General features: G+C 37.8%; 1 protein-coding gene across 1 annotated transcript in view; it reads left to right on the top strand.

Annotated features, from left to right (window-relative positions):
* Positions 1–664: 664 nt before the first annotated feature.
* FAM98B (family with sequence similarity 98 member B) overlaps positions 665–18,003 on the top strand; it is a 34,762-nt gene continuing 17,423 nt past the window's right edge. The window contains exons 1-4 of the mRNA XM_019725518.2: positions 665–818; positions 7,769–7,914; positions 9,486–9,620; positions 14,289–14,467. Of these exons, the coding sequence (XP_019581077.2) occupies positions 748–818; positions 7,769–7,914; positions 9,486–9,620; positions 14,289–14,467 (531 nt within the window). The 5' untranslated portion in view covers positions 665–747. The remainder of the gene's footprint in view (positions 819–7,768; positions 7,915–9,485; positions 9,621–14,288; positions 14,468–18,003) is intronic.

The following is an 18,003-nucleotide window of genomic DNA, read 5'->3' as shown; positions in this document are numbered from 1 at the left end:
CGGAATGTGGGAAGGTAGGTATTGAAAGTAAACATGAAAAGTGAATATGGCAGCCCAAGACAGAGTGACTGCTGGTGGCCCAACATAGATCCCATCCATTTCATTATCTTCCCTTTAGAAGCTTATTCCTTTTACCATTAAGTTCATGTTATCTATTCTTCTTATCAAACCAACTTGGCAGATTTAAAATAACTTACATCATCCTTATGGATTCTGTAAGTCAAGAATTCAGAAAGAATGCAGTGGGGATGGCTTACCTCTGTTTCAATCTTTGGAGCCTCAGCTGATGTGACTCAAAAACTAGGGTAATGATGCTATTATTATTATTTTTATTAGTTTCAGGTGTACAAAACAATGTAATAATTAGACATTTACACCCCTTATAAAATGATACGGTAACTCCCTCTCCCCCAGTCTACTACCCCTCTGACATCATATATAGCTGTTACAATTCCATTGACTCTATTCCCTATGCTCTACACCACATCCTGTGACTATATATATATATTAAAATCATAGTTACCATATGTTATTATTATTATTTTTTAAAGTTATTATTATTATTATTATTACATAAAACCGTTTCAGACACTGAGGGTCGATTGCCTCTGGGCCAGGAACCATTGCGCCGGCCGTCAGAAGCGCTCCTAGGGTTTTTTAGTCGCTACTCCGACCGGAACCTTGGCGCCGTAACATCGGTTTCCGGCGGGCTCCTTAGAGCGGTGAACAGCTCTGGGCCAAAGGACCATGAGAGGGCCGGAGCAGGGTCCCGAACCTACGATGGAGGGGGACGTGCTGGACACACTGGAGGCGCTGGGGTGAGTATTCCTGGCGACGTCTTTGCTCCGAGAACGTAAGCTTTCCCTTGGCTCGGCTGATGCAGTCTCCTCCCTGCGGGTCTCCTCTGGGCTCGGGTAGCTCGGTGCAGGCCTCCTCTGCCTCTCTCCCTCCGGCGCCGACGGAGTTAAGAGGGAGGCGGGAGATAAAGCGGTTTGTGGGGTCGGGCGTGGAGTAGGGTCGGAACGCTGGGGCTCGTGGCCCCCTCTTCCAAACTCCTTGCCTCGGACCTCCGCAGCCAGGACTTGCGGCGATGGCGCGGAGCGGCCTGGCTAGTTTCTGTTCTCCCGGGAAGCATGGCCCTACCCCGCGCGTGATGTTTTTGTTGACGTAGTTGTCGCGCCTAGTGGGAGGTGCTGGAACTCGGACTGCGAGCGGGCACTGCTGCCTGCCACGGTGTACAACCTGTGGCTTAATTAGGGGCTCAGGAGAGAATCTCTTGTGCTTCCTTGACCGGAGAAACTGTTTTAGTACAGTGCGAGTCCATTCATTGAACTATTTCATTTGTTCGTTAGCTGTATGTTTACTTGGTGTTAATAGGTGTTCAATTAATGCATCTTTATGTGCTAGACAGAGGAAAGAGTTTCAGATTACTAGTTTACATAGTCGGGGGGGCTAGAAAGAGTGTACTAGTATTTACAATTCAGAGTGGTAAGTGCTATGAGAACTTCTGGGATGATGCTAATACTTGTATGCATGGGGAGCAGTAAGAGCAACATAGTCTCTACCTCAGCCTTATCCCATTTTTCCTTCACAGCCCTTGTCCCTATTCCCGATTATCTTGTCCTACACACTTACCGTCTCTTGAATGCCTCTGCTCCCTACCCCCCAACCCCACCTCTAGTCAGCTCCAGGAAAACAGGTGCCTTACCTGTCTCATTCCCAACACCATCCTATTGTGGTGTCTAGCACAATAAATAGTGGTTGAATGAATGGGTAAATAAATGAAGAAACGTTTAAAGAAGAGAGTGCACAGAGATATGCATAGGGCCAGATAGTTGAGAGTCAAAAACTACACTTAAAGAGATTGGAGCCATCTGCATTATTGTTTGCCTTTCCACCGCTGGAGTTTCTTGAATACGATAGGCTGTGCTTTGTAGTGCTATTGTGAAGGTTGAACCCCGCTCACCCCCTTTTATTTTTTCCTAAAGCTGCACTTGCTCCTCTATCAACTGATTCTTTTGGACCCTGATAATACCTACTTTGCAATGACCCATTTTTACAGAGTCTTGCATTTAGTAGATTCTGAATAAATGTTTGCCAAATGAAAGAACAGAGCCAGTGGTTATTTAGAGGGTATTTTTACTTCTGTGAAATCCCTTGAAAATTTTCAGTTAACTTAATTAAAGAAGTCACCAAAACAAGAAGTTAAAATACTTAGTGGAAGTGTTAAGGCCTCAAACAGTTTGACTTCTGACGCACTCCAGGTAAGAATAGTGGGATTCTGTAAATAGTTTATGAAAAAGGTAAAGTCAGTGCTTTTTTTTCTTCCCTCATTCCTTGACTTTGTTTGTATTACAAGTGTTTTGAAAAATGAAGTTTGCTATAATCTTGACCTTTATCAAGGAAAATTTGTTTCAGATTATTCAATATGGAAAGTAAAACCATTTACACACTTTAGAGTTGATTTTTCCTGGAATAACTGAGGAGAAGGTTTTGAAGTTTAAATTTTCTATAATGATAATGAAATGTGAAAAAAAGAGTAGTTGTTCTTGTAGAATATGTGTTATAATTGAATACTTAAACTACTATCCATGTAGATGGTGAATAATGTGTTTTCTATTGTGATTAAAGCATTTAGTGTATCAGAGAAGATACTGTAGTTTTTGTCAGATAAAACAGGATTTAAAGGGAGGAAATCTATGTGAAAGAACAATTTAGTGATATAGTATAGTATAAATGAAAACAAGGTAGAAATGACTTAGTTTCCTCTTCTGTGAAAGGAGCAGCCAAAGCAAATGCTTTCCGAAGTCTCTTTCAGTTCTGACAGTCCGTGATTTTTTAGAACAGTGGATTTCAATCCTGATTGTGCATCAAAATCATGTGTAGAGCTTGTGAAAATATGTCCCAGTCTTGTATATACCGCAGGCTGACTGAATCATGATCTTCAGGGGTGCAGTTATAGACATGCATATTTTTAAAAAGCTTCCCAACCTAGGTTGAGAACACCATTATGGAGAGAAGTTTATTTCAAATATTTATTGAGCCCAACTCTATATCGGACACTGTTCTGAGAAGTCAGTGGTGAACAAAATAGACTTTCCCTTGTCCCTGTGGAGCTTACAGTTCAGTGGAGAGACATGATCACACAAATACTAACTATAATAAGTGATTTAAAGGAAGAGAACAGGGTGACAAAACATGACAGGAGGAACTGTGTAGTCTTAAGGGATGGTGATAGGTTCCTGAGGAAGTGACATTTGAGTTGCAATAGCAAGCGTGAATAGGAGTTAACCAGGTGAAGTTGGGAAGGAAAGGAGAACAAAGGAGTCCTGAGAACAAAATATGAAAGACCAAGTTGAAAGGAACATGCTGTATTAGAAGAACTGGAAGGCGAATGTGGCTGGAGGTCAGAAAGCAAAGGCCAGTGTGGTGGAATATTGGATTGGAGTTAGGTGACGACCAGGACACAGCCCCTTTTAGGCTGTATTGTAGATTTTGTTTTTGGTCATAACAGTGGGGCATGATTGAAGGATTTTACATAAAAAGGATTTATTGTCCAGTTTGAAAAGTGACCTGTGTCAGCAAGGTGGAGAGTGGATTGGAGAATTTAGTCAGTAATCTAGGCAAGAAGTGATGGTTGCTTTAGTGGCAGTGGATATGGAAAGAAGTGCATTACAGGACTTAGTGATCGACTGAATATTAGAACTGAAGGAGATGAGCATATGAAGGATTCGTTTCTTCAGTAGGTATTTACTGAGTACCAACATGAAAAGATACAGCTTGGAATCTAAATTGAATAGGGAAGAAAGTGAAAACAGCAGGGAGCCAGTAAATGCAGAGAATACAGAGGAACGAGTGGAGTGGAGGTAGAGATGATATCATAGTTGTAGGTGAGTGGTCAGAAGAGCAAGCTGAAAGGATAGATGTAGGTGGTGTTTGGGAAGTGACATGTTTGAATTAGCGATTTCAGAGGTGTAGCAGTTCCAGGTGATGACAAGGTCTGGGGGTGGCTCACGGGCATGTTGTGGTGAAGGTTGGAAAAGAGGGAGTTAGGGAATTGAGAACTTGTGGTATTGGATAGGGTATATGTATGGACTTTAAAGAAAGGTAACACAAATGGGGATGGAAAGGAAAACTGAGCACAGGGAATATTGGGGATTATCCAAGAGATCGATAGATGAAAATCACAAGAGAAAGAGGGTGCCTAGAGAGAGCAGGAATATAAGATAATGAGGGAGCAGTGGTATGAATGCTGTATTGGGAAACAAGGAGGACAAACCCTACCATCTGATCTTAAGGAACCCGAGAGAGTAAAATAGCCAAAGCTCGAGGTGTAGGCACAATCTTTCTGAGAAGAGATTGACAATGTTGGAGATTTGTTTATGGATGGAACATAGTGGAAGGGTCTGGGAAGCAGGGGGAACTGGAGAGCTAGATCAGAGGCAAGCCAATAGGCTCAGTAAATGACGGGGAAAGGGTTTCATGTTTTATATGTTGATTGATGAAAATAGAAAACAGAAAGTAAATTAGGCCCTGGCTGTGTCTTTGTTGATGTTTGCCAATGGCCCTCACAGACTGAAGATTGGATCCCCCATCTTGAAGTAGAGTCAGACCAGCAGCTATGGTTCCAGTGGATGGAGGACTCCTGGGGGAGTCTGGGCCTAGGGGAGGTCTCCCCAGTGTTTGCAATAAGAGGGGCACTAATTAAGTTCAAGTATATACAACTACAACAAATTAAGAGCAAAATAACAATACCTATTTTTCAGGACGTTGTGGCACTTAAACGAGGCAATATACATAAAGCACACAGCACTGGTCTATCGTAAGAGCAATTTATAAATGTTAGTTGCTGTTATGATTAATATTGTTATTAGATGTTAACTTTGTTAAATGCATTTAGTTTTTATTTTTACCTGATTTGATGAGCTGAGGCATTAATGACTGGGTTTTTTCCACCCTCTAAATTCAGCATTTTGGGTGATTTAATCAATTTTTGTTGAATTTTATAGTTGGCATTTTAGTAAAAATAACTATCTGAATTAGTTAAATTTATTCAACGGTTTATGATTATTTCAGAAATGTAAGCAAGTAGGAGGAATAAAATGTTTTCTATTAAGTCCCAATGAGAGGTAGTGTAAGAAATGGAAGAAAGGCAGTGAGTGAATGAGGAACCAGTCTTGGCTGCAGGAGCAGACAGCCGTCCAGTCCCAGCTCTGCCTTTACTTGGCTGCATCAGCTGGCCAGGTATTTGCTTAGTTTCCATATTATTGTAGATAGGAGTTTAAACGTTCACATGGAGCATTTGAGGTCAAATCTGAATTTAAATCAGCATGTCATTATTTAGTTACTTATCTTCTGGTCCTACAGAATTAGGATAATGCTAACTTCAAAGCATCACTGTAAAGATTAAATGAATTACAAGTAAATGAATATATTTATTTATAAATGTATATATAAAGACACACACACACACACACACACACACACACACACACACACACAAGGGAATATGCCTACCACTGTACCTGGCCTGCTACTTAAAACAGGTACCCTAACTCTGTTAACCCTTAATTTCTGACCCTCAGCGTGGAGATTTGAAAATACTCACCCTTCATGAGATAGGACCAGAGAATTTAGAGAAAAAGAAATGCTAATGGCCTTAAACATATGAAAAGATGTACAGCCTTGTTCTTAAGAAAAATGTAAATTAAAACTATACTGAGATACCAAATGGTCAAAAGTCCCAATGTTTGACAACTTTGGTGAGTTATGGGGGAATGGGTACTCTCATACCTTGATGGTACTGCCGCTGTAGGGGAGAATTTAATGCTATCTAGCAAAGTTACATTTCCACTTACCCTTTGACCTAACAATCCCACCTACAGGAATTTACCCAGATATACTCTGACAAAAATTTGCCAAATTTTTTAATAATAGCAAAACATTACACACAATCCAAATGTCCTTCAGGGGAGCATACTGAATAAAATATGGTGCATCCAGACATGAACTACTATTACACAACAGTAAAAATGAGCAATAACTCTACAAATCTCTAGTACATGTAAATATGTGTATGTATGATGTGTTTAAAGTAAGAAGCAGAGCAGTATATATAGACTACCTTTTATGTAAAGAAGAAAAAGTATATATGTTTATATTTAAAAACATGGAATGACAAACCAAAACTAATAAATACAATTACCTATGGGAGAGGGAGGGAACAGAGTAGAGGGAACAAGATTAAGATTGTAAACTAGTTTTGTCTGAATGTACCTTGTTTTGTAAATTAGGTTTTGAAACCATATAAATGTTTTAAATAATTATAAAGCAAAATTTAATAAAAATGAAATCACAACAAAAAAAAGACAAATTCCTAAAAATTAAAAGCAAAATGAAACAAAGGTCTGTCAGTATGTTGAGTGGGTGTTTTAATCACAGGGGAAGGAATTTCTTTTTTTTATACATCCTTACTGGAATATATTTTAATGATAAAAACATCAATTGTTTTGCATAATTTTATTAATACTGGTTTTCCTATTCTGAAACTACATATAATTTATATTTATGTTTTAGGTTTATATAAATGTCATTAGAAACCAGAATTTCATTGTAAGAGAAAATAGATAAAAATGTAAAACAATAAAAAAGCCACAATTCTAAATTTGAATAGGAACTAGCAATGTGAACTCCTGATGTAATTTCTCTTAAAAAGGTATAGATACAGTGACTAACCTTTAGTACCAGGTCGTGTACTTTACCATTAAAAGGAATCAGGGCTTCTTGGAGAAATGGCTGATTACAGGTATGGGACAGGAACATCTTGTCTTAGAAAACAAAGCAATGAAAGTATTCCCTGAATACTGGGGATAAATCGCAGGACTCATTGGCTAACATGAATGGCCTCCCACTAACCAGGGTTTGAATAGCAAAAGAAAAATAATTGCAATGGATTAAAACCCATCGAATATGTTAAAATCTTTTATTATATTGTGAAAAAAAAGTTCAGTTGCAGAAAGAACAATAAAAGTAAAAAACTGGTATGCAATTCAATTAAGATATATACAAAATGATTAAAAAATTTTAAGGTTCTGTACTTTGTGGCAATGTTTTAAAAGTATAAAATTACAAAATAAATAATTTAGGTTAAAATGGTCTCAGGTCTTTTTCAGCTTTAACTTTTTAAATTTAAAATGTGTATCTGTTCTTTTTTCACAACTTCACTATATTTCCTTTTTCTTACTCTTGTTACCTAGTATGATTTTTAGACTTTGCTCTGTTTGACTTTGTGTTTATGTAATATTTCTCTTAAACTTGGTTGATAATTTTACTTTTTAAAAATGTTAAAATACCCAAAAAAAGCCAAATGAATGTTAATTATATAAAACAGAAATCGGCAAACTATAACAGACCAGATAGTAAAAATTTTAGGCTTTGTTGGCCATACTATCTTTGTCACTACTCAACTCAGCCATTGCACTGTGAAAGCAGCCAGAGACAGTCTGTAAATGGATACGTTTATTAGCTGTGTGCCAATAAAAATTTATTTACAAAAACAGGCAATAGCCTATGATAAAGAATATTAGGGATTTGTTTGTTTGTTTGTTTTAATTTTATTAGTTTTAGGTGCACAAGACAAAGCAATACTTAGACGTTTGTCATTTATATCCCTCACACTGTGTGAACCCCCCTCCTCCCATCTACTATCCCTCTGACATCGCACAGAGCCATTACATTTGTTTTTAACCTTTTATATGTTCCTTTCTAGGTATAAGGGACCACTGTTAGAAGAGCAAGCCCTTACCAAGGCAGCTGAGGGTGGACTATCTTCCCCTGAATTTTCAGAGCTTTGTGTTTGGTTAGGCTCTCAAATAAAATCACTGTGCAACTTGGAAGAAAGTATCACTTCATCTGGTATTGTATTGTGTTTTAATTTACTTTTCTGTTTAATAGTAAAAAGAAATCATAGTATTGTCTCTGTGAGTTCCTAAATGATGTAGGGGACTTGTGAGTGAATGCCGGGATCCTGCCTCGTGTGACCAAAGAATAGAAACATGGACCCAGGAGAGGCAAAAAGTTTTAAAAAGAGGATAGTTTATTGAAAGCAAAGGGTTAGAGCTCCCAAGCAGGAGGGGGTCTCGAATGGGGGTGCCCAGTGACTGAGGCAAAAGTTCTTTTATACCTTCCCTTGCCTGCTTGGGGGAGGGGGTTGGAGCCTTCTAATGTCCTGTTTGCCCATCCTGAAGGGATTAACGAAATAAACCATTCATATCTATCAGATCTGCTCCTTTGTCCGGCCAAAAGGGATTTGAGATAATTTATTTACCTTAAGGCATGTTCTCATATCTTTGTCCTGGAGTGAAGGAGACGTTCCAGAACCTGGAGTTTCCGGATATAGCTGCCTTTTGTTTATTTCATCAGGGATCTTTCCTGTCAGCCTAACAACATACCAACTAATCTGTCTCAATAGTTTATGGTTTACAGTTTTGTCCATAATGTGCTCACTGTACAAAGAAAAATCACTAATATGAAGGACTTCAGTTTGTTATATTAAATATTTTTGGATTAAATTTTATATTAATTCAAAATTGGTTCTTCAATTTGTGTGAAATTATAAACAATTATTGTTTATCTGCTGTCTTAACCTGAGTATTGTTCTTAAGAAAAGTAGAGTCTGAATTTGGTTATTTAAAAAGTTTAATTTTTGATACTGTTTATTTTGACACATTATTTATTGTAAGACTTATTCTTTTTTTTTTTTCAGACTGTATACTTTTTTTTTTTTTTTTTTTTTTATTAATTAGTTTCAGGTGCACAAGACAAAGCAAAACTTAGACATTTATAATAGTGTAATAAAATGAAAAATTAAAAAAATTATTGTTCATTTACTAGGGGACAAAGTAGTCTTCCCTTTTGAAGCTATCCTGTTTTTTTCCTTGCCAAATCTAATAGAATTCACTTGAGGCAAAATAAAATAAGCTGAATTGAAAACATGTGATATAAGCTCCTACACAATTAGATTATGAAAAAAAGATAAACAGTGAGGCTAATTAGGTGGTTTCATTTATTTGAATCCATAGAAATATAACAGAAATGGATCGTTTGCTCTGAAGCCAATTCACGATTATAGCCATAAAAATGTTTTTTATATTTTGGTTACTTGCATAAAATATTTTCATTTTATCTGCGTTTATGAAAAGTCCACATTGGAACATCCTTACCAGGGATTTAAATATAAAAATATTTATAATCTCATAATTAGATGCTTATGTTCTTAAATTTATAATTAGTTTCTGAATTTAGGAGTTACTTTATGTTGAAATTGTTTAGATACCTTTACCTAAGCTTCGAGGTCACACGTGTAAGAATTTAACAACAAAGTGATAGAATTGAATGTAAAAAGTAAAATTAATTAGTGGTAGATTTTATAGTAACAGATTATATGGTACTTTTTCAGTAAATGTCTTATGATTTTTCTTTTTAAGGGACAGATGATCTAGAAAGCTTCCAGCTTGAAATAAGTGGTTTTTTAAAAGAAATGGCATGTCCTTATTCTGTACTCATATCGGGAGATATTAAAGACCGTTTAAAAAAGAAGGATGACCATTTGAAACTTCTGTGTAAGTTATCTTTCTTGGAACATTTAAGTACATGTTTGATCTGTTTTTTTTTTTTTTTTATTTTCAAGTGAAGATTTATGAAGTTTCATTAATGAAGCATTAGACATTTTGTATATTTAGAAAGTTTTAACATTTGACTTAAAATATGAAACTGACTCAGATATTTATATAAACGAAGTATAAATTTTCATGTACTGAGATTTCTAACACTTATGATTTTATTTGGCCAATATAGAATTCCCTGTTTTTGTAATTTATATGGTATTTTAGTAATATTTCTTTCACCTACTTCATGTCTTAGCATTTATGACTAGATGGCTAAAGTTGGTGATCTCCAAAGTCTTATTTAATATTAACTCTCTGAAATTAGGCTGCTAAACAGATTATCAGATATTGCTTTAATGATAGGCACTGAATGATAGTGGGTTCAAAAATATGTATTGATTATTTACTATTGTACCAGTAACTGATCTAGGCACTAGGGATATATCAGTTAAAAAAAAAAAAAAAGTGCTCCTTTGGGCCACTTGAATTCTAGTGAGTGTGGTCTATTTTCATCAGGGGTGAATTTGGAGTATAAATTACCCTATATCTAAACAATTATTTTAAATAATATATCCATTTATTTGCATTGGGTCCCTTCAAAAATTTCTTAGTTAATTCAATTTCATGCTTTTTGAGAGCTCTACAGTGGCCATTTGAAAATTTTTTCTAACATCTATTATTGAAGATTTCTATTAGGTTTATACCATCTGTAAAAAGATCCATGTGATATATTTCTTCTAGGCTCTAGTGTTAGTAATGTTTGTTTCATTAGAGCAAAAACTGCATGTATGTGTTTAACGAGTGGTGATGATAGGCGTGTTGACATTTGAGTTACCTTGTGTGTGTTGTGGGAAATAAAAATTATGCCGCCCCATTTCTTGCACTTTTCCCCTTCTTCCATTCAGTGTGAGTTACTGATTTAATGAATTTTAAGTTATTAATTGGAGATCACAGTAATCCTTTGGTATATTGGGACAGAAAGGGAGCTAAGAAGCATGGTCTAGAGGAACTTGCATGTTCTTGATGTCTGTCTATGAGAACTACGTAATCCATCATGTTTCCCTTTTTACCTTAGCTGCTAAGAAGCTCAGCAATAATAGTAATATAGGCTTCTGGGACAAGTAAAAGTAAAGAGGAGATATAAGAGAAGTTGGTATAGTTTTTTTCCTGATTATGAAAATACTACATCCTCAGGAGATGGAGTAAGATGAGGAGTTAGTGTTAAATGTGTAGCATATAACTACGTATATAACATGTTAATCATAGAAATCTTACAAAGTAGATAAAATTGTAAAGAAGAAAGTCGTTTATAATCTCACTCCCCAGAGAGAATCATGAATAACTTTTGGGTGTATTTCTTTTCCCTTCTCTTTTTCCTTCGTAGACACACATTTAAATAAGATTGAGATCCTGTTATATATACAGTTCCTTTTCTTTCTCTTCACTTAATGTATTGTGAGCATTTCCCCATCTTTTAATATTAATATTTTAAAAGAATTTAAATTGGCCACATAAACATTCTATGCTATGGACCTAACATTTTTTTAATAAATTTCAAATTTGGGGGTACTTGGATTTTTTTTCATTTTAAATTAATTTCTTTGTTCATAATTTTGGATTACTTTTAGACAGGAATTATGAACATTGAAAAAAAAAAATCTGTCATCTAAGTATATATTGCCACGTTTTGCTCCAGAAAGGTTATACCAGTTCACAATCTTACCAGCATCTATTCCATCTTTATCTTTATTTTAACTGTCTTTAAAACATACATACATAAGAAGCTTCTTCATGTTCTTCTTGGAAGTGTTTGCAACACGTATAAAACAAAAAGGGCCAAATCCCTTACTATGTGGAAAGCTTTTATAAATCAAGAAGAAAAAGATAACTAACTGAAAATACGTATCGAGTTTATGAGACATGCACAGGCTTTTACAGAGAAAAGGTTTTTAAAAATTGCTTTTAAACCTGAAAAAATGCACAGTATCCCTCAAAGTTAGAGTTACAAAAACAAAATGATAGCATACAATTTTTTCACTTACTGGTCTAGCAAATACGAAAAAAGCCAGCAAAGATAATACAAGTTTGTGGGAGTAAATCATTCTCATATACTGTAGGCATTAGAGTGTGTTGAATAATTGGTCATACCTTTTGGAAGAGCAAATTATTAATACTACAATTAAAATTCACCTGCCTTTTGACTTGGAAATTCCGTGACTGCATATACATATTTGTTTCCCCAAGAGTACAGCTATATACGAAAAGGATGTTCATTATGGCATTGTCCTAGTTGATGAGGCAGAAAAGGGTTAATAAAAGAGAACCTGAAGGGGGACTACCCAGGCTGCATCCCCTCCCCAGGAACTGAGTGGGCTCATCACCTAGAAATAAATCTAAAAAGAGGAGATAAGACCCAACTGGTTTTAACTGGTTCTTCACACATGTGCAAACTGCCAAAACCTGCTTAGTTGAACTCTAGACTAATTATAATGCAATTAGAATGGAATGAACATTAAAACTTGGCCACCCCCCCCTCCCCGCCTCCCCCACCCCCATGGGTTTTTCGGTGTGCATTCTGGGTAGGAGCATGCACTGGAAGAAACTAGTTATAAAAGCGACATATGTCAATCAAATGACATCAGTCTATGCATCACTTCTGCCATAAGGAAATTTACCTATACTTTCTTGTATAAGAAAAAGCTAACCTAAAGTTAGGTGCAGTCCTCTGCCCTGGCAACGTCTAGGCCAGCTTCTTTCTTCTTGAATAAACTTATTTCCTTGCTCTCCTCATTTCAGGCTGAGTCTGTGAATTCCTTTCACCTTTTGCGAACGTCCAGGGGTTAATTCCAATGACACAACACTAGTTAAGTAGGAATGATGTATCTTTGCCATGCTACCACTATATAGCCATTAGAAAGAAAACAGTTCAAATGTGCTGATAAGGAATGATCTCTAAGATATATTGGTAAATAAATAATATAGGGAACATACATAGTATGCCTTGTTTGTATACAAGAAATAAATGGTAGATGTGTATACTAAATATACATGCACATATATGCCTAAAAAGATAGCCAAGGAACTAATTATGGCGATTGCCTCAGGAAGGGAAATCTGAAGACTTTTCCCTGTATTGTTTACCATCTGCATGGATTAGCATTTTAAAAACTAGGCTGAACTCTTGTTTGTACTATTACATAGAGCATGTGTCCAGAGAACAAAGGTGGACTTCAGCCAAGGTTCTGTCCAAAATACACATTTTTGAAGAACTGGTGATTTGTTTTAATGAGGTTTTGAAATCAGGGACCTTGGCATAGTCCTCATAAGCAAAGTTTGATACATATTGGTCTCAACATTTTGTGGGCACTTTGGACTGTGTAACGTGTAGATTGCATGAAAAAGTTTTTAAATCTGTGGCTTTCAATTTTCTCTCCCCGTAAGAATCATAGATGCCCTACTCCTACTTCGGATCTATCGGTTCAGAAACTCACTGTGGGACCCTGGCACCTGTACTTTAGAACAGTTTCTCAGATACTATTTCTGCTCAGCTGAAGTCGAAACTACAGTATTAAATTATGGAGAGAGAGAGAGAGAGAGAAACTTTAAACAAATAAAAACAAGCAAAACCCCAATATTTTAACTGCTGTAGTGAAAGTTAATTTAAAACAAGGTTATAAATAACCATCTAAGAATTTTCAGTAATTTTCTTACATATGACTATTGAAAGGATTAAATGAAATGGTGACAGTAAAGGGACTTGTGAGCAGCCTGGGGTGGTCTGTTCTGAAGGCAAACAATTATTCAGATTATGCGTATAGATCAATTAGAGCTATACATTCTGCCCTGGCTTGAGCACTTATTCTTAAGTTATTGATTTACTGGTGTGAGTCTTCTACTGGAGTTTAAACTGTTTGTGGGTGGGCACTGTCTCTTTCTTTTTTGCTTGTTAAGTTTCCTCCTGTCCTCTATTTCTTTTTGTGATTAAGAACACAAGGAGGTCTACCCTCTTAGCAAATTTTTAAGTGTACAATAGAGTGGTGTGAGCTACAGGCACTGTGCTGTAAGGCAGCGCGGTCACTAGGACCTGCTCATCTTGTGTAACTGACCATTAAGTATCCGACTTGGCTTATGAGGACTATGCCAAGGTCTCTCCAAAAACAGATACCAGTTCTTAAAAAAGTTTATATTTAACTGATAACTCCTTGTTTCTCCTCCGCCACCAGCTACCATTCTACTTTCTGCTTTATGAGTTTGACTGTTTTAGATTTCTCATAAAAGTGATATATATAGTATTTGTACTTCCGTATCTGCCTCATTTCTGGCTCACTTGTGTAGTGTCTTCCAGATTCATCTATGTTGTTGCACATGGCTAGATTTCCTTCTTTTTTAAGGCTGAATAACATTCCATTGTATGTCGAGACCACATTTTCTTTATCCATTCCTCTGTTGAAGAACAGTTAGATCGTTTCCGTATCTTGGTTATTGTGAACAGTGCTGCTGGGAACACGGTGGTGCAGATCTCCTCAAGATCTTATTTTAATTCCTCTGGGTATATACCCACAAGTGGGATTTTCAAGGAGTTTGTATACATTTACCATTATTTGTTTTTCCCTTTTCTTACAGTATTTTTAAGTACAGAGCTGCAAGCTTTACAGATACTACAGAACAAGAAACGTAAAAATTCTCAATTAGATAAAAATAGTGAAATTTATCAGGAAGTTCAAGCTATCTGTGATACCCTTGGTATTCCCAAGTCAACAACTTCTGACATTCCACTTATGCTAAATCAAGTGGAGTCAAAGGTATGCATTTGTTTTGTTTTTCTTTTCCAAAATTCAATGAAATGCTAACATGTAAATGTATTAAAAATGAAAATATTTCCTTCAAATAAAAGTTATACTTTTCATCAAGAGAAGTTTATCTTTATGGGAACTAAATTTTGGATTTGGAGTTAATATGCCTGTCATCTAATTTGCCTAATAGCTTATACTCAGGAATCAGATCTTAATGAGCAAGTGCCCTTAGGCTGTGGGAGTTGCTGTGATAGAAACCACTTTGCAAATTTAAGGATCTCTTTCTTAAAAAAAGATTGAAATACATTATAATGAAACAAGCAGAGTTATACTGTAAAGTCAAAGACATACTAAATTATTTTTTAATGGACCATTTTAGTGGAATTGCAATGTGGTTGTCTTTGGCAGTGAACAAGCAGTTTCTGGTGGATAAGTGTTTAGTAACTGTTTCCTGTATAGTGAATGAATGAATGAGTAACCTAATGGAGTAAAAACAGCCACAAACTATGTACTTCAAACTCTTTGAAAAAACTTTTTCAATGATTAAACTACTTTTTCCTAGTCAAGTGTATGTTAGAGAGAATGCTACTCTCACAGAACAAATTCTGTGCTACTTTCTAGGTTTTGTAGGAGCCTTCTAGGGAGTAATACAGAATTCATTTTCAAGGAAAAAAATTCTCATCTTCAAGAATAGGTACTAAAATTCCATTTTTAAACACACTGCTTTAAGCTAAATCCTTGAATAAAGTACTTTTTATATTGATAATTTACGAACTGAGGAAGACACTTGTCTTAATGAGTGTGAGAGCAATTTAGTACCATTAAGATGAAACACAATATTAAAAACTTTTGGGGAGTCCCATAGAACTTGCAAACCAAAGATTGTCTGTGAATCCCAGCTCAAAAACATTGTTCTGGAGTTAACAAGGTACTCTTCAGAGTTTTTTCCCTCTGGATTAAGAATGATCTGTGTTTGGCTAAAATGTCTGGGACCATTTCAAATTGAGATAGATTTCTGGGCTCCTCTAATCAGCCATTGTATTACCGGAAGATGGGCCCTTCTCGGCACAGTGTCCAGGTTCTTGGCGTCTCGAACAAAGAATTGAACGTAGTGAAGTAGTGAAAAAGCAGCTTATTAGCAGAGAAGGTACACTTCAAATAAATAGGAGCGGATCCGAGCAGCAGACAATGGCTCAAGGGCCCAAGGTGGCATTATTAGAAGAAAAAGTACACTGCAAAGAATTTGGAACAGGCCGAGCAAAAGAAGAGACTCAAAAGGCAAAAAGGCCCAAAGTGCCAAGGGCCTGGGCTCAAAAAGAGCCTGACTGGCGAGGACTTGGAGTTTTTATCCTTTTTTTCTCTAAAATGGGCTGTTCCTTTCTGGGTGTGGGACCGCTTGATTGACACTTGTGATTGACAAGAGGCTATTCATCTTTTTTAAACTGCACAGGTGTTAGTGGCTAGTTTGATCTAGTTGGGTATCTTGTACCCATTTGTTTCCCATAGGAGTAGATAATTACAACGAAAAGGGGGAAGTTTTGGGCGGAGAGGGGAGGTCTTTTGGGCAGTTGAATATTATGGGTTATGCAGGAATGCGGAGACCCGATGCCTATCTCTAACTGCCTGCCTTGTTTTCCCCTTGAGAGATGTGATCCCCATAAAATCTCTGTGGGAAGTTGAGGGACAGGAGATCTTGTCTTATAAATGTCTGCTTCCTGCTGGACAGGAGCAGAGCTAGCTGTCCCTACCTCTTGGGGGATTCACGGAACTCTCGCCTTATCTAACTCAGATGAGAGCAAAGGGTCTCAGGATCCGCCTGGAAGACCCTGTTGGCTTTGTTGGTTGGGACTCGCAATCATGCTGGGGTATCCTCTGTATCCCTAAGATCCCTGAATGAAGAAAAATATTTTAATTAATAAATCCGTTAGCTCTATAGAGCCTGTGGCCATTCAACCAGTCATTCAGGTGGCATCGATTGTCCAGGAGCTGGGCCCAGAAGGGGTTGGAAAGAACATTAGGCTTCAATGATTACAATCAAGTATACTGGCCTGGGGGTCTGGAATGTCTTGGGGGATGTTGGGAAATCACAGGGTTTTAAGTAGTTATCTGAGAGACATTCTGTGATTCAGGCTAGGAGCAATCTTTAGGATTCAGAAACTGACGAGAAGAGTAATCAAAGCTAGGGGCTAAGGAGCTAAGAAACTACCGTATTTCCCCGAAAATAAGACCTAGCTGGACAAGCAGCTCTAATGTGCCTTTTGGAGCAAAAATTAATATGATACCCGGACTTATAGTAAAATAAGAGTCTAATACAATGTAATACAATTGTCATGCGGGGATTCAGCTCCCGCTCCCCACATAAGAACGCAGGATATGGTGAGGCCAAAAAGGAACACCCACAGAGCCATAGATAGGGGAGTCATACCACTGTTTCTCGCTGATGGCTGGGTTGGAGACACAGGAGGCAGGCTCCACACAATCCGCAGCCTGCCGTCTGCTTCTCTGCCTGCCAACCAACCAACCGACCAGCATAATCACAGTAGTTACATCAGTGGCTAATGACTAACTGGTTATAGCTGATGGGCAACCAGTCAAAGCTGATGGGCATCTACTACCTGAGCCAGCACCTTTCCACTTGAGGCCAAGAGCCTGGAAACTGCTCTCTCAGACTCTGTCCCCTCACTCCACCCCCCAGGGTGTCGCCTGACAATCTACGCAACAAGCAGACAAGCGTCTTCCACGAGGGGCCCTGTGCCGTATTAGCCTATAGACATCTATGCGCGGAAAGAAATAGTAATTATAGGAACCAACAATGGCAAATCCCTTCCATCTGGGAGGATGCATGCTAGCCTTTTGTCCTGGTTTGTGGTACCAGACCTTTATGGCAGTGCTTGGGGTCCCTTACATAGTTTCAACATGTAACAGAACAGGGGACCCCATAATAGGCCATAGCGAGAGCGCATAAGTTCCCCGCAAAATTGTCCCGGCCTCGGGACCTCCATATACCACAGTCACTTGCGGTGACCACTCAGCCACCACCCCTGGCATCACTTGCAAAGCATGGGTCAAACCAGCCCCCCATGGGGCCATCAGGCCCAACCATCGACAGTGGAGGCTTTGGACCCACCAGGGCCAAGTCCATTGCTGCCGTTCCCCTGCTTTCAAGCATGTGGGTGCTGGCAGCAAAATGTTTCCATTTCTGCCGTAGCCAGGCTTTAACAGAGTCTTACTTGTGGTAACGTGTAACTGAATGGGAGCGGCCGATAAATGTAGCAGAGCTTGTATTGGTGTGGGCCCTCCCGTCTGTGGTCTCTCATTCAGGATTCTCAAGATGTCCCATAGACGAGAGGCCCAGTCAGGCATCGTGGGAGGGTGTTTTGACACCTGGAGGCCTTGCTTCGATAGGCCATTGTAGCGTCCAATCATGCCACCTGCTTGTGGGTTATACGGAGTATGAAACAACCATTGTACGTCCATCCTGGCAGCCTAGCACTGCACTTCTTGCCCTGTAAAATGAGTACCCTTGTCACTTTTAATGAGATCTG

The sequence above is a fragment of the Rhinolophus sinicus genome, linkage group LG03 (assembly GCF_036562045.2).
Source record: "Rhinolophus sinicus isolate RSC01 linkage group LG03, ASM3656204v1, whole genome shotgun sequence".
Classification (NCBI taxonomy): domain Eukaryota; kingdom Metazoa; phylum Chordata; class Mammalia; order Chiroptera; family Rhinolophidae; genus Rhinolophus; species Rhinolophus sinicus.
This window is presented reverse-complemented; position numbering and strand designations above follow the sequence as displayed.